Raw genomic sequence first — 18,145 nt, 5'->3', positions numbered from 1 at the left:
GGTAATATTTGCACTGCCAAGCTACATCCCAAACCAGGAGTGAGAGACGCAAGTCAGATTGCATGTCTGTATCAGTCAGCTAGAGGTGGATGTAAATGTGCTCCTTAATTGCACAAGTTGTGTGACACCAAGGAGGTGACAGTTAAAAGCTGGGTTAGTTACTCATGTGTAAGGGATAATCCGCCAGAATAGAGTGCAGGAGGTAGCTGTTAACAATCACATTCATCAGCATAATGTTCCAGTAGCTAATGCTATCAACCTAAGACAGGAAGATCAGCTCAATCATGTGCTTGCCAGAAAAAGTTATCAAAGATCTGAAAACATCACCGACCAACAGCAGTATGATTTCAACAGATTCAATAAACTGACAGTCCAATGCTAGTCTGCTGACTAAGGAATTTAATCCGAAATTAATTGCACCAATTGTATCAGTCACAGGCACTAATCTCATGGCCCTGTGGTGGTATGGTATTGTCCTACCTCTGGGTTGGAACACCTGCATTCAAACCCTACCTGCTCTGGAGGTATGTCATGGTACACCTGAAGAAGTTGATGAAAAAAGAAGTCAAAAATCACACAGCACCAGGTTATAGTCCAACAGGTTTATTTGGAAGCACCACCTTTTGGAGTGCTGCTCCTTCCTCAGGTGATTGTCCAGGTGATTGTCCACCTGGCATTCTCTCCTCCCTAACCAATATTCTGTCCATCACAAAACCAAGTTCTCATGTTTTAATTGTGGTGCTGCTAAAACGTTGGCACTTTCTTTGCTCACCTTAGCACAGAAGTTTTCTGTAGAGTTGTGATTAGATTTGGACGAGTGGGAAGCGCTTTTTCTGTATTCTGTTGCTGTTGTTGTCTGACGCTAATGGTTCATCAATGTAACCAGAGACTCGATACAGAACATTGCACCTGAGCATTGTGGTTGTAATAACTTCAACTCATTAGGGTCTCTAGCATTGATGATTACTGACATCAAATAATACTCTGCTTCATAGCACCTGACTATAACCAAGTGATGCTGCATATTTGTGCCACTCCTCTACCACGTCCACCCTTCCATTCATCCGTTTTCATTTTATTCTGTAATGATTTCTTTCAGTCCCAAGTCCCTACTCCTATACATCTCCAGGACCTAGGGACAATTCTTAGCTGAACTCAGTTACTCCTGGAGATTGTAATCATACAAATGCATTCATGTTTTGCACGTTATTGATTTGCATTATATAGGTTTGTACCTGTGTAACCATGATTGTAACAGTAGATAACGTGGTGGCTGCTGGATTGAAGAATTTATAATTTAGGTGGCAATCTGAGTTTAGGGATAATAGTAAAGTTGCCAAAGTAAGGCTGGTTAAAAACTAGATCTTAGAGCAGATACATTGTACTTTGAGGCAGCTGACAGTGAAAAGTCCTTTGAGGGATATTCCATCTTCGGGTGGTGAGCTCCAAGTTCACCCAGTCTTAATGAAGCTGGCAAGATCTCGCTATGAAGCCAAAAAGTAAATCTCATTGCTATCATACCAACCTAACCCCTGGTAAGCTGCATGCAGAGGTCCTGAGACTTCGGTGCTGTGACAACTATCATCCGTATTCACACAGATTGACTCTAGCTTCAAGTGGGCAGATTGTTGTTGTAACAACAGCAACAGATCCTCTACAAACAGCTGGCCCTGTAAATGCCACTGTGCTGAAATAGCTGCCTGGAAATATGAGAGTCAGGTATGACAAGCCTTTCCTGATAAGTCAACACTAAGGGAAATACTGTGTAGAGAGCACGAGGAGAAAGTGAGAACATAAGTAATTACATTTGGATTTTGAATGTCCTCCTCGCTGACAGAATCACAAAAGGGTTCTGGTGCAGAAAGAGGCCATTCAGTCCCTCTTGTATGCATTGACTCTGAACATTTTAACTTCTAATCTCCTGCCTTCTTCCTGTAACCCTACACATTGGGCAGAAATATAATGGAAATCAGTTAAGTGTCAGTTTCATTACATTTCATGGAGGGTTTCATTCCATGGGCCTAGCTGCTTTTCCCCAGCTCCCACTCGCCTCATTAGCTAAGTCCCTGTAGCACTTGGCTCATCCTATGCTAGCCCAGTTCTCTCTCACTAGCCCGGATCTAATCCTGCAACAGGAAGAACAATTTGCCTTTGCTGGGATGTCCCAGGTCTCTGGACACCAGAGCTGTATTTAAAAGTCCGCCCAAGTGTAATGCTGGCAGTCTGGAGCTGCCCAGCATGACTTGAGACAGTTACCCCCAGACACGATCGATCAGGGGACAATGTGTCCACTATGCAGGCAAGAACCTGCATAGTGGACAGGGTGGTGCAGAATGGTCCAACTGAGAAGGACATAACTCCTGACCTTGCCAGACTAGTCTGAGGTGGCTACTGGGATCAGTGCAGTGTCAACCATCTGGAGGATGGGAAGACAGACATTGACCTTCTCCACTCCACCAGAGTGAGTGTCACCTTCTTCTCTCCACTACCTCACACTCATGCTATCTCTGGTTGGTTGACGTCAAAGGTTATACTCTCTATGTAGTGCCCACACCTGTGGTTTAGCTTTTCACAGAATGAGGGCATCACTATCCATCTATAATGACCCGGGCGGCAGTTAAAAGTCAACCCATGTTGCTGTGGGTCTGGAGTCAAGGATGGCAGATTCCTTCCCTAAAGGGCATTAGTGAACCAGATGGGTTTTTCCAACAATGCATTCCTGGTCATCATTGGATTCTTAATTCCAGATTTTTATTGCATTCAAATTCCACCATCTGCCGTGGCAGGGTTTGAACATTACCTGGGTCCTCAGAACATTACCTGGGTCTCTGGATTAAGAGTCCAGTAATAATACTATTAAGCCTTCATCTCCCCTGTGTATATGGGTATCTGTGTAAAGTAGTTACCTTTTGAAAGGCCTCACATTCACATATTATATCCAAACGATGAATAGCCAGATCCCTGTCACATGTCACAGTCCCCTAACTGCCTTCACATAACTTGGAGAGGGTTCAAAAGAGATTTACAAAGACATTGCCGGGTATGAAACGTTTGAGTTATAATGAAAGGCTGCAAAGGCTGGGGCTTCTTTCATTTGAGCCTAGCAGTTTGAGAGGTGACCTGTTAGAAATTTATAAAATAATGAGGGGCACAGATAGAGTTAATGGTAGTTGTCTTTTCCCTAGGATGGGGGATTTCAAGACTAGGGGGAGAGAGAGAGATTTAAAAAAGACATGAGGGACAAATGTTTTACATAGAGGGTAATTCACATGTGGAATGAACCTCCAGAGGAAGTGATGGATGTGGGTACAGTTGCAACATTTCAAAGACATTTGGATAAGTACATGAATAGGAAAGGTTTGGAGGGATATGAGCCAAAAGCAGTCAAGTGGGATTAGTTTAGTTTGGGATTATGGGTCGGCATGGATTGGTTGGACCGAAGGGTCTGTTTTCGTGCTGTATGACTCAATGACTCTTTGGACTGGACCACGGAAACATGTAACCCGTGACCCGAGCTGCTGACTGAGAGAGTCCAAACCCATGCGCTGCCATTGGAGCCTGTCATTGAATTACTGTGCCAGGACCTGCTGACCGAAGGGTATCTCCCTGGACTTGACAGGAGATTACTCCACTTAGACTTTGAGGCAAGGACGTTTGCTTGAAGCACATTCAGAGTGTTTGGAGCATACGCTGCTGGCACATGGTGCAAGTGAAACATTAATGTAGCACAGTGCTGTACAACCACATGTCAACCTCATTGACTGATTACTAGTGACAGCCATGACAAACTGCCTGGCTTTGTCTCAGCACGAAAAGGCAAGTTAGATTCGAAATAAAATGAGCTTCGATCACCTTCCCAGGCAGTACATTCCATACCCTAACTCCTCACCGTGGGAAAAGATCTTTCTCACTTTGTTTTTGTTTCTTTTGCAAAACATTTTAAGACTGTGCCCTCTAGTTTTCGATCCATTTATGAATAGCAACAGTGCGTCCAGCCCCATCATGATTTTGAAAACATTTATCAAGTTTCCTTTCAGCCTTCCCACCCACACTTTGTCTTCACAACTGACATGCCACATTCTTAGAATCATTTTTGTAAACCTTATCTACACTTTCTCCAAAGCGTCACATCCTTCCTATGGTATGGTGCCCAGTAACTGTGAACTGCGCTCTAACCAGAAATTTACATAAGTTCGTTTTAACTTCCCTTCTCTTGTACTCTGCCCATGTTTATGAAGCTTAGAATATTTTATTAACCACCACCTGCAGGTTCCACCTCCAAGCCACTCCCCATCCTGCCGTTCCTTCACTGTCACTGGGTCAGAATCCTGGAATTCCCTCCCTAAGCATATTGTGGGTCAACCTACAGCACATAGACTGCAGTGGTTCAATAAGGCAGCTCACCACCACCTTCTCAAGGGAAATTAGGGACAGGTAATAAATTTTGAGAAGATTTGTAGCTCAGGTTGTGGCTCTGGATGTAGGTTTGCTCGCTGAGCTGCAAGGTTGGTTTTCAGACATTTCGTCACCATACTAGGTAACATCTTCAGGTAACATCACCAGAGGAAGGGACATCACCAACCCAAGGAAACCCAAACACATGAATAGAAAGCGGGCTACACCACTAGTGCTTCACCTGGAGGCTCAATGAAGATGTTGAAAATGTGTTGCTGGAAAAGCGCAGCAGGTCAGGCAGCATCCAAGGAGCAGGCGAATGAGGATGTTACCAAGTATGGTGACGAAACGTCTGAAAGTGAACCTTCCAGCTCAGTGAGCAAACCTACATTCACAAGTAATAAATGCTGGCCCAGCCAGTAACACCCACATCACACCAGTGAGTAAAAAAGACACACAGCTATTGTATGGTACCCAAAATTGTGCACATACTCCAGCTGAGATCTAACCAGTGTTTTACGTAAGTTCGTCATAACCTCCTTTCCGTTGTACTGTGCCCCTCTTTATAAAATATAGAATATTTTATTAACAGCTTTCTCTACCTGTCCTACAGCTTTTAATAATTTATGCACATATACATCCAGGTCTTTCCGCTTCTGTGCACTGCCAAAACATTATGTGTTTTCATGAAGGTGGCAGATAAGGATGTGGGAAGGGGAGGGTGGAATTAGGGAATTGAACTTGTTAATTAAGCATGATCATATTGAATGACAGAACACACTTGAGGGGCTGAGTGGCCTACTCGTGCTCCTTTCTTCTATGTTTCTATGTATTTTTACTTTCGACTTCCTCTCCATGTTCTTTGTATTAAGATGCATCACCTCTCACTTCTCCACATTGAACTTGATCAATCATCTATCCTCCCACTCAGAATCACAATCCTTTTGAAGTTCTACACTGTCATAGATTCATACAGTGTGAAGAATGCTTTTTGACCCATCAAATCTATCCCTAAAAGTGCACTAATCCCAATTGCTTGCACCTGTCCCATATCCTTGAATGTTATGATATTTGAAGTGCTCATCCAAATATCTTTTTAAGGATGTAAGGTTTCCACCACCTTCCCAGATTGTGCATTTTGTGCATTCCAGATTTAACCTGCTGAGTGAAGAGGCATTTTCATACACCCCCTCTGAATCTTCTACTGTTGTGACTGACCCCTCAACCAATGGGAACAGCTGCTCGCTATCCACCCTGTCCACCCCCCCCCCCCATTATCTTAGACACCTCAATCGTGTACTCCTTCAGCCTTCTCTGTTCTAAACAAAACAATCCAAGCCCGTCCAGTCTCTCCCAAAACTCAATATCTCCATCCCAGGCAACATCCTGGTGAACCTCCTGTGTACCCCCATTGGTGCTATCACATCTTTCCTGTAGAGAAGTGACCAGAACTGCACACAGTACTCCAGCTGTGACTGAACCAACGCTCTGTACAACTCCAACATGATCCTCCCTGGTCTTATACTCTGTGCCACAATGTGTCCTCCATGTTTACTATTCTCCGAAGTCATGTTGTTTTCAGTACAGATTCCAGCATCTGCAATAATTTGGTCCCTCACCAGTCCTGATACCTCTTAATGTGGTTCGCTATCCCATTTTGATTGTTAACATTCCTGTGAAACACCTCTAGAAGTCTTACTATGTTGTAGGCGCTTCATAAATGTAAGTTGCTATTGTCCTTTTTGGTTATGATTGGGCCAGTAGAGCAGGCTACTCAAGATTTCCTCATTATGCCCCTGCGTATATTGAATTTCCCTTCATAATGACTCTTTCTCACTTTCTGTACAAGAGAGACTGCAGACAACCAAGTCCTTTCACTGGCAGGAGTTTCCATCCTTGTCTGTGTCCTAGTTTAGTTGGATGCTTGAAAGGAATTTTAATTTGAAAATGCCGAGGTGTTTGGAACAGAATGTATTCAGTTTTGAAACAACCCAATTGAGATCCAACTGAACGTCGCTGTGTCTCAGAACAACACAGCATTAGCACTAATTCACCTTGAACCGCTTGTATGAAAATCAATGATTCTCATCAAGTAATCATGCTAATTAAACAGACACAGATGCTCTATAGTTTGTGCTCTTCAGGGTTTTGTTAACAGCATCTGGACTGAGGTTCCACAGGTACAGGCATTGCCAAGTCTAAGAGATTACACTGCCAGGAAATGAGTCATCTTTTCCGAGGGCTAAAAGGCTTGCAGTACTTAGAGTAAGAAATTCATACCACCTTTCTTTGTGTGCAGGCAAACACACTGCCAGACATCTGTTGTAATAGCTTAAGTCTCCCATGTGTGTATAGAAGGGTCCAAAATTAACTCTGTACAGGTGAATAGACTCTGAATATATAAACACTGGCCCAAGTAAGTGGCACAAAGTGGGTAATTATGTTGTGAGACATAGAAACATGTGAGTAGTAAGAGGCTATTCAGCCCCTCAAGCCTGCTCTACCATTCTCGAGCTAACAAAAACAGAAACTGCTGCAAAATTTCAGCAAGAGAGATAGAGAAAGACTGACTTAACATTTAGAGTCCAAAATGACTCTTGAACAGAATTCTTAAGAATTGGACATATCAGACCATAGAGGCCATTTGGCCAATCTGCACTGATTGCTCAGAAGAGCATCCCACCCCCCGTGGGCCTATAGGCTAACCCATCTAGCCTACACATTACTGGACACTACAGCGTTATTTCCCATGGCCAATCCACCTAACCTGCACATTGTTGGGCTGTGGAAGGACAACAGAGCATCCGTTGGAAAGTCACACAGACACAGGGAGAACATGCAAACTCGACACAGAGAGCTCCCCAAGGCTGGAATTGATCCCAGGTCCATGGCACTGTGAGGCAGCAGTGCCTAAAGTTGAGCCATTGTGTCTCAGCTTGTGGAAGCATCACCTCCACGCACAGTCCAACATTCATGATATCTGTCTGCTCCACTGGAATTCTGGTGTCTGGCATTCCCTGCATAATTAGTGGCCACCGTAGGCACTGCAGTTTAAACAGGAGTAAAGATCACACATGAGCCAGGGCTCCAGAAACCCACGTCTCACATGGGTCCACTGCTTTTTGTCATTTATACCAATGACTTGGATGTGAATATAGGAGGTTAGCAAGTTTGTAGATGACATTGTTAATGTAATGGACAGTGAAGAAGGTTATCTCATTTAAAAGGCATTTAGATGGGTACATGAGTAGGAAACATTTGGAGGGATATGAGCCAAATGTTGGAAATGGAACTAGATAACAAACCAGGGCAGGATGTATGCACTTAATGGTAAGGTTTTGGGGAGTGTTGCCGAACAAAGGGACTTAGAGTACAAGGTTCATTGTTCCTCACAAGTGAAGACACAGGTAGATAGTTAAAAATCACACAGCACCAGGCTATAGTCCAACAGGTTTAATTGGAAGCACAATTAAACCTGTTGGACTATAATCTGGTGTTGTATGATTTTTAACTTTGTACACCCCAGTCCAACACCGGCATCTCCAAATCATGACAGGTAGATAGGATAGTGAAGAAGGCATTTGGTATGTTTGTCTTTATTGATCAATGCATCAAGTTTAGGTGTTGGAATGTCATGTTGCAGCATTATAGGACATTGGTTAGCCCACTTTTAGAATACTGCATTCAGTTCTGGTCTCCCTGCTGTAGAAAGATATTGTTAAACTTGCAAAGGTTCAGAAAAGATTTACAAGGATGTTGCCAAAATTCGAATGCTTGAGCTGTAGGGAGAGGCTGAATAGGCTGGGGCTGTTTTATCTGGAGCTTTGGAGGCTGAGGGGTGACCTGATAGAGGTTTATAAAATCATAAGGGGTATGGATAAATAGACAAAGTCTTTTTCCCAGGATAGGGAAGTCCAAAACTAGAAGGCATAGGGTTAAAGTGAGAGAGGAAAGACAGAGACGTAAGGGGTAACTTTTTCATACAGAGGGTGGTGTATGTTTGGAATGAGCTGCCACAGGAGGTGGTGGAGGTGGGTACAGTTACAACATTTAAAAGGCATTTAGATCGGTACATGAGTAGGAAACATTTGGAGGGATATGAGCCAAATGTTGGAAATGGAACTAGATTAATTCAGGATATCTAGTGGTGCTGACAAGTTGTACCAGCAGGTCTGATTCCTCCATGCTGTATAACTGTGATTTTATGATACAGAAGACACCAATCATAATTTAGTTCATAAGATCATAAGAAATAGGAGTAGGTAATTCATCCCATCAAGCCTATTCCATCATTCGATAAGATCCTGCCTGATATGATTGTGACCTTAATTCCTCATTACTGCTTAACTCCATAACACTTATATTCAAATAGTGTTTGACAGTAGAAACTGAATTGATTGTCTATATTTTACAGGGAGGACAGGTAAGATTTAATTTCACTTGGATTGGTACCAGGAAGCCTGGCAATTTGTTTGCATGCATTTTAATTGAAGTGAACAGTGAAGTGTGCAAATAAATGTAGACAGAAAAAAAAGCTGTTGTTGCCCAGTGACAGGAAGCCATGAATGGAGAGTTTGTCTTGACCATAGTTTGGAAGTACAGATAAGGCATCTGGACAGCTGAGTTTATGAAGCTCATGTTTGCTTTGAAATTAAAAATAGTAATGAACATAGTTTGCAATTGTTTCGGCTGTCTCAGGATAGTGTGAAAGTAAATCTCTTCTGATGTCTGCAATGAAATCTTTCCACCCTTTTGTCTTGTCCAGTATAATATTGCACATGTTTCTTTTTTCTCTTTATAATACACATTTTATTCTTTGTGTTAGAAGCAGATTGACTGCCTCTTGTGAGTGTGTTCTGTAACTGACCTTCATACATACAAAAAAAAGAACAAAATTAGGATTGAATAAGCCAGATTTCACTGATTTGTTGACATCGGTTGGAATCACAACACTTGACATCTTGTCAATCAAATATCGATATAACTTAGCATCAAAACTATTCAGTATCCCAACCTCCATTAATTTCCAAAAATTAACAAACCCCAAGAAAAGAAATTGCTTCTGACCTGCATTTTAAATGGGAGACTCCTTCTTTTCGAATTCTGACTCCCTGGTTCATATTTCCCCACAAATTGAATTATCTCCTCAATATCCAGTCCATCAAACCTCCTCAGAAACTCATATACTTCAATAAGATCACCTCTCATTCTTCTAACTCCTAACGAGTTTGGGGCCAACCTCTCTTCATAAGAAACGCTTCTGTCCCAGGAATTGACCTAGTGAATCTTCTCTAAGCTGTCACCATTGCAAATATATCCTTCCTTAAGTAAGGATGAACACTGTACATAAGTTTAGATGGGGAATCCTACTGAAGAGCACTGATGGGTCCAATGAAATGTCTAATGGATGGGCAGACTTGCTAGAAAACCTATGATTAATGTTATCCCTGTGTGGAAGAATCCAACACGTACAGACTTTTGCATAGAATTTCATAGAATCCCTATAGTGTGGAAATAGGCCATTCACCCCAACAAGTCCACACTGACCCTCCGAAGAGTATCCCACCCAGATCCATTCCCCACTACTCTACATTTACCCCTGACGAATGCACCTAGCTGACACATCCCTGCACACTATGGACAATTTAGCATGGCCAATTCACCTGACCTGCACATCTTTGGACTGTGGGAGGAAACCAGAGCACCCGGAGGAAACCTGCACAGACACAGGGAGAATATGCAAACTACATACAGACAGTTGCCCGAGGCTGGATCGAACCTGGGTCCCTGGTGCTGTGAGGCAGCAGTGCTAACCACTGAGCCACTGTGCTGCCCTTTGCAGGAAACTTGGAACCCATTATTTCCAGTGCAGGGGTGGTATTCAAATCTGTTTGCACACTTGTGAACCCAGCCAAGAGGCAGTGTGTGACAACCAGCACCTCAGCTTCTTTGGATTCACAAGGAGTTTGTCACAAGGTTTGCTGTGGCAGCTAAAAATGTAGTCATGCAAGATTGTCCTGCTGCTATTATCAGTGTGGATTACTTTGGGCAAAGGGGCTTACAGACTCCATCGACAATTTAGATTACATTACAGTGTGGAAACAGGCCCTTCGGCCCAACAAGTCCACACTGACCCGCCGAAGCGCAACCCACCCATACCCCTACATTTACCCCTTACCTAACACTATGGGCAATTTAGCATGGCCAACTCACCTAACCTGCACATCTTTGGACTGTGGGAGGAAACCGGATCATCCGGAGGAAACCCACGCAGACACGGGGAGAACGTGCAAACTCCACACAGTCAGTCGCCTGAGGCGGGAATTGAACCCAGGTCTCTGGCGTTGTGAGGCAGCAGTGCTAACCACTGTGCTACCGTGCCGCCCACAATCCAGCAATCTGTCCTCCAAATGATTATCAGTACAACTTTGAGGGTTCAAGTGCATAATTTTCTGAAGATGGCCAGACAGTTGTTAAGGTGGCTTGTGGGATTCTTGGGTTGGTAAACAGAGGTTTAAAGTTTAAAAGCAAGGAGGTGATGCCACGCCTCTACAAATCATTAGCCAGGCTACTTTTGGAATATTGGGTTCAGTTCTGGGCACATTATTTAAGGAAGCTTGGAGAGAGTTCAAAGGAGATTTATGAGAATGACGCAAGGAATGATTTTATACACAAGGAAAGATGGGAGAAACTGACCTTATTCTTCACGGAGCAGAAAAAAGAGGTGACCTTATTCAGGTGTTTAGAATTATGGACAACGTTGACAATGTAAAGAGGGATATTCTGTTTCTACTGGTTGGTATGTCAGTAACTAGGGGTCACAGTTTCAAGATTGTCACCAAGAGAGCTTGGCTTGAGCTGAGGAGAAACTTCTTTACTCAGAGTGTTGTTAGAATTTAGAATGAGTTGCCTGGCAGAGTGGTGGAGGCAGATTCCATAGGACATTTAAAAAGAGAGCTGGATAAATATTTCTAAGTAATGATTTTAGAGAGTACCATAGATAGATATGGAGAATAGGACTCATTAGTTCGTTCTTTCGGGAGCCAGTGTATTAGGCCAAATGGCTCCCTTCTCTACTGTAAAAATCTACAATTACTGAGCCATTGCTTCAGGATCTATCCTATCCTATGAGGTGTTATCTTCCCACCCCACGAGTTCTCCAGCACGCTAGTTTAAAGACCTTCTAAGATTGCATAGGCAAACATGAATCACTTGCTCTTGACACGATCTCTCCTCATGCACAAGTGGTTGTTCATTTTCTCCCAGAATATTTGTTGGCAAAGTTAATATTGCTCAGTAGAGATGGTTGTTTGTGGTAACTGTGCTGTACAATGTTACCTACTATGTACCAAGCCATGCAATTGCCCAGGTTCTTGCTCCAAGTGTGTGTGAACTGTTTCATTATCTGAATGATTGCAAGGTTCAACTCCAGCCCAAACATCAACCAACAGCCCCCACAAAGCTTCTGACCTTATACTGGACATTGAGGAAGAAACTGAACACAATAGAGCTTAGGTCATGAGCTTGATAAACTCTTCTTTCTGATCCAAAATATCCCAGAATTATTTGAAATACTTGCAATGTTCAAAGATGTGCTCCCAGCTCTGAATCACAAAGCAAATCTGAAGGCTATTGCTTTCTCTATTTGTGCAAGTAATTCCCAGCTTTCTAGCCAGATTTCCTGCTACAGTGTGTGGAACACCAGTCTCAGAACTGGCTTCCATTAATTAAAGTCTTTACATGTTACCATGCTCAAAATGTACTCCCTGAATGAAAGAATCTGAAGATAACCATGGGCAATGCAGCTTAGTAAATTGATTCCTCAGAGGCTTCATTATCAATCTTCCTCAAAGATTCATCATAGCACAAATTATCTCAAACACTAAACTTGACAATCCAACTAAGAAGAAGAATGCACCAAAAAAGACATTTTACAATTGAGTGCACATCCTTTCAGAGCACAGCAAAATGGTCATTACCTCAAATCTGTTCTATGTTTGGAGAATGACAATTCCAGTAATTTGGCAATGTAAGAAATTGTAAGGAGATTACAGGTTCAGTATTATTTTTTATAAACAGCATAATTAATGGTTCGCTTGGAGGAAGTTTCAAAGCTTCTGCAAGATGAAGTATTTCAAAACCTGGAGATCTTGTTGCCACCCAGCTTTCATATTTGTGTTCACAAAATGTTGCTTCCTGTTGTTGATTGATTGACTTTTACTGTACAGGTTCCATTCACAACAGGACAGCGTAATTTGAGATAACGACAATGTATTTTTAATACGCTTCACAGGAATTAAAAATGAGAAGTGCCAGTTTACTTAACCTCATTGGTTTATCCAAAAAGCTGTCATACATAGAACATAGAACAGTATAGCACAGAAACAGGCCATTCAGCCCACGATGTCTGTGCTGAGCATGATGCCATTCTAAACTAATCCCAATTGCCTGCACCTGGGCTGCTTCCTTCTATTCCCAGCCTCGTTGCTTGCCTCTTAAATTTTGACAATGTTTCGCTTCTACCATCTCCCCCGGCAGCAAGTTGCAGATACCTTTTTGCAAAAACAAAAGTGTCTCCTTTAAACATCCCCCTCTTAAACCCATGTCCCTAGTATTTGACATTTCTACCCTGGGAAAAAGACTCCCACTTGCCACCCTATTAATAGTTCTCATAATTTTACACACTTCTATCAGGTCATCTCTCGGTCTCTGACACTAAAGTGAAAACTAAGTTGAATGCTAAATTGTTCAGGAACCAGGCTACCATTGTCTTGAGGAGATGCCTTGCAGTGGGCTTTCTTGACTCGTAAATCTTGTGGTGACATTGTGTAAGATTCAGATGACCAGGACTTTGACTCAGTGATGATGGAGAGATGGCACATTAGACCCATTTACATCTTACCTTAAATGAAAGGCAACTCAGGCAAAAGTGAGGACTGCAGATCCTGGAAACCAGAATTTAGATTAGAGTGGTGCTGGAAAAGCACAGCAGGTCAGGCAGCATCCGAGGAGCAGGAAAATCGACGTTTCGGGCAAAAGTCCTTCATCAGGAATGAAGCCTGGACAGTGCTTATCAAAGTGTAGGAAATCAGTTCAAGAATGGCACTGGCACATATTTACACAGACTATGTGAACACAAGTTGGATGGGTGAGGGTTGATGGCTTGATGTATTATCGTGAGACTATTCATCTGGGCACCCAGGTAATATTCTAGGGATACTAGCTTCAAATCCTGCCACAGCAGATGGGGGAATTCAATAGAAAGAAATCTGGAATTAAGAGTCTAATGATGACCATGAAACCATTGTCAATTGTCAGGAAAAGCTCTTCTTGTTCATGCATGTCCTTTAGGAAAGAAAATCTGCCATCCTGACCGACATGTTCCTCCAAGCACACAACAATGCGGTTGACTCTTACTTACTCTCTGGGCAATTAGGGATGGGCATTAAATGCTAGTGCAACCAAGGACACCCCATCCTGTGATTAACCATTTAAAAACTACTCTGTAGGAATGACCCCAAACTTCCTGTTCCTTGCTATCACAATTAACCACCTTGCTCTCATGCTTCGAAGAGTGTGGTGCTGGAAAAGCACAGCTGGTCAGGCAGCATCCAAGGAGAAGTGATGTTTCATCAGGAAAAGCTTATGCTCAAAAAGTCAATTCTCCTGCTCCTCAGATGCTGCCTGACCGGCTGTGCTTTTCCAGCACCACACTCTTTGACTCGGATTTCCAGCATCTGCAGTCTTCACTTTGTCCCAGCTTGCTCTCATGCTAACATTTCCATCCTCAGCCTCCTCCAATGTCCCAATTTAGCTCAATGTAAGGTGGAGGAACATCCCATTCTCTACTTAGCCATTTCACAGCCTCTGGGATTCAATATGGATTTCCATCACGTCAGATTATGATCTCTGCGTTTCTCTACATTTTCTTACACCCCACCTGACCCACACTTCCCCGACAGTGCCTTGTTAGCTTTAATCTTAGCACAGCAGACTTATTTCCTCCTTGTAACAGCTAACGTTTGCACCTATTACACCCATCACTCCGTCATCTGCATTATGACCACCTTTCTCCTTTGCTATGGGCTCTCTCACAATCTATATCACTTTCCTCTCCTTCCCCTCTGTCTACAACATTTAAAAAATGTCATTTTCCAGCTCCTTTCAGTTCTGAAGAAGAGTCATAGTGGGCCGTAACTCTGTTTCTCTCTTCACAGATGCTGCCATTTAATTTCCAGCACCCTTAGCATTTTGCTTTTATTAAAATTAAGTTTCTTTGTAGGCTAAGTGTTGAGGTGTTCATTCAGGTGGTTGTCTTGAAGCATTATAAATTTACAATAAGAGGAAAATATCGAATGAAGTTCACGCAGCGACAAGTCAGAGAAAGGTGGACTCATAAATGTGGCAAACACACAGAGGACGAGAACATTACTGTTAAACCACCAATTTTCTTTATTTTATGTTTCCACAATATTTGAGCATTGTTTTCCAAAACAGAACAAAGCATGCATTTATCTGAAGCCTGGGGCTCCATTGGTTTTCATTCATTTATGTTACTTTTTTTTTATTTTTGCAGCCACAGTTGCAAGGCTTCTTCTCAGGGGCTGGGGGAGCACAGTAAGTGCCCATGTTCAGCTGAGTGCAACCGATCAAGCGTGGGGTGTTGGGAAGGGTTCTACGCATCCCCATGCATTTCTCCTGATCAATGAAGAGGGAGTTGGCTTTCACACTGATGTCATATTCCAGCACGGACTTGGTTTGGACCAGGAGTTGCAAAGCATTCTGTGCTTCTTGCAGACGTTGTTTCAATGTCTGTATGGTCGCATCGATGGTGTACACTTCACAGACCAACCTGCACAGAGAAAAGGATCACTTTTCAAAATGCGCAGGCGCAGGACCATTTAAGGAGACAGCCTCACTCTTTTTTTCCCACGGGAGGGAGGTAAAGATCTAAGTTCCATCTTGTATTGGAAGAAATGATAAATTTAGTGCTCATCCTCTTCCTGAGGAATAAAGGATGTGCATTCATATAGCACCTTTCCCAACCCTAGGACATACCAGGGCAGCCAATCAAGGCTCTTTTGAAGTTTATTCATTGCTGTAGGAAACCTGCCTGAAAGACCATGCAAACACCAAATGTGATATTAGCTCATCTGTTCATGGGAGAGGGGTAAATATTGGTTCAGACACTGGGGAAACACCCCTTTTCTTATTTAAAGTTGCTCTTTGGGAGCTTTTACAGTCACTCTTAGGGCAGATGAAGCATTGGTTCACCATCTCCTCTGAAATATGGCATCTCTAAAACATATATCCGTCGGGGTTAGATCCAAGTGCCAGCCAAGATTCTATGTACAAGTTGCTGGTGTGGGGCTTGAACCCACAATATTCTGACTCAGGGCCTAAGTGGTTCCACCGAGCTTTATTAAAAAGAACCTTCTGTCAGAGACAGGGCCTCCATTCTCTTACTCATGTGATCATTTGATTGCAGCTCCCTATGGGTGCACAACAGCACTGAATTTATCTTATTCAGCATTCGCTATCATTGGCAAAATCCAGTTAAGTGTCAGCATGTATAATACATCGCCTGTGTGTGTGTGTATCATACAAATACATATCTTAGATATCAGTGTAACTGCACCTTTGTTTCTACTGCATCAGTAATTTGGTCATTAGACTCTGACATCAGAAGGGAGTATTTAGCAAAGCTTTCCTGTGTTAACATATTCTCAATATAAATAACATAATTTGCAGGGTGACAACATAATGAGCAACATTGATGTTGTTTCCAAACAACAAATGATGTCAAAAATCAAACCTCAGCACACTGAAACATGTTTCATTGCATCCCTCCTACTGTGCGAATGTTCCGAACAGTGAATAAACTAATTCCAAACTGAATATTCACAGCTGGCTGATCGTGGCTAACACCTTGAGTCTGAAATGTGAGTCAGTGAGGTTCTAAAGTTTAGTCAAGTGTGTGTTTCTAGAGTTTGAGTTGATTTGCTATGGGGAAAATAAATAAATTGACTTTCCTCATAGGCCACTGTTGGAATATTGCGTGCAATTCTGGTCTCCCTCCTGTCGGAAAGATGTTATGAAACTTGAAAGGGTTCAGAAAAGATTTACAAGGATGTTGCCAGGGTTGAGGATTTGAGCTACAGGGAGTGGCTGAACAGGCTGGGGCTGTTTTCCCTGGAGCGTCGGAAGCTGAGGGGTGACCTTATAGAGTTTTACAAAATTATGAGGGATATGGATAGGATAAATAGACAAAGTATTTTCCCTGGGGTTGGGGAGTCCAGAACTAGCGGGTTTAAGGTGAGAGGGGCAATTTTTTCACACAGAGGGTGGTACTTGTATGGAATGAGCTGCCAGAGGAAGTGGTGGAGACTGGTACAATTGCAACATTTAAGAGGCATTTGGATGGGTATATGAATAGGAAGGGTTTGGAGGAATATGGGCCGGATGCTGGCAGGTGAAACTAGATTGGGTTGGGATATCTGGTCGGCATGGATGGGTTGGACCGAAGGGTCTGTTTCCATGTTGTACATCTCTATGACTCTATAACTCTAAATGCTTTTAGAAACATTTGGTTTCTGTACGAAAAGAAAGCATGTGCTCATAAGAATTGGAGTTTTTTTGAGATTGGCAATAGACATGACTGCTTCCCAAAGTCCCTCGGTGCATGAATCACAAAAAGTTGGTCGGCAGGTGCAGCAGGTAATTCAGAAGGCAGATGGAATATTGTCCTTCATTGCTAGATGGATGGAATTTAAAACCAGGAAGGTTATGCTACAACTGTGTGGGGTGCTGGTGAGGCCACACCTGGAGTACTGTGTGTAGTTTTGGTACCTTTACTTGAGAAAGGTACTGGAGGGGTTGCAGAGGAGGTTCACTAGGTTGATTCTGGAGTTGAGGGGGTTGGCTTATGTGGAGAGATTGAGTAGACTAGGACTATACTCATTTAAATTTAGAAGAATGAGGGGAGATCTTATCGAAAAATATAAAATTATGAAGGGAATAGATAAGATAGAAGCAGGGAGTTTGTTTCCACTGGCAGGTGAAACTAGAAGTAGGGGGCATAGCCTCAAAACAAGAGGGAGCAGATTTAGGTCTGAGTTGAGGAGGAACATCTTCACCCAAAGAGTTGTAAATCTGTGGAATTCCTTGCTCAGTGAAGCAGTTGAGACTACCTCATTGAGTGGTTTTAAGGTGAAGATAGATATATTTTTGAACAGTAAAGAAATTAAGGGTTATGCTGAGCAGATGGGTTAGAAGAGTTGAGTCCATGATAAAGATCAGCCATGACTTTATTGAATGGTGGAGCAGGCTGGAGGGATAAGATGGCCTACTCCTGCTCCGAGTTCTTATGTTCTTACATTCTTGTCCTGCTGGGGAGACTCCTAGTCTACTACTTCAATGTCATTAGGAGACTGACAAATCTCCAAGAGAAAGTGTATGATTTTAATTCATTTCTGAGATGTGGGCGTCGCTGGCTGGGCCAGCATTTTGCTGGGAGAAAGTGAGGACAGCAGATGCTGGAGATCAGAGTTGAAAAATGTGTTGCTGGAAAAGCGCAGCAGGTCAGGCAGCAACCAAGAAGCAGGAGAATCGACGTTTCGGACATAAGCCCTTCTTCAGAAATGAGGAAGGTGTGCCAAGCAGGCTAAGATAAAAGGTAGGGAGGAGGGACTTGGGGGAGGGGCATTGGGAATGCGATAGGTGGAAGGAGGTTAAGGTGAGGGTGATAGGC

At 42.9% G+C, this 18,145-nt stretch overlaps 1 protein-coding gene across 6 annotated transcripts in view; it reads right to left on the bottom strand.

Moving 5' to 3' along the window:
- Positions 1-14,823: 14,823 nt before the first annotated feature.
- LOC122560853 (tektin-3-like) overlaps positions 14,824-18,145 on the bottom strand; it is a 79,288-nt gene continuing 75,966 nt past the window's right edge. For all 6 annotated transcript variants that reach the window (XM_043712020.1, XM_043712022.1, XM_043712025.1 and 3 more), the window contains exon 8: positions 14,824-15,247. In XM_043712020.1, coding sequence (XP_043567955.1) covers positions 14,944-15,247 — 304 coding nt within the window. In that variant the 3' untranslated portion in view covers positions 14,824-14,943. The remainder of the gene's footprint in view (positions 15,248-18,145) is intronic.

Source organism: Chiloscyllium plagiosum, chromosome 21, assembly GCF_004010195.1.
Source record: "Chiloscyllium plagiosum isolate BGI_BamShark_2017 chromosome 21, ASM401019v2, whole genome shotgun sequence".
NCBI classification, from domain to species: domain Eukaryota; kingdom Metazoa; phylum Chordata; class Chondrichthyes; order Orectolobiformes; family Hemiscylliidae; genus Chiloscyllium; species Chiloscyllium plagiosum.
The sequence above is the reverse complement of the archived record's forward strand: the minus strand, read 5'-3'. Positions and strand labels throughout refer to the sequence as shown.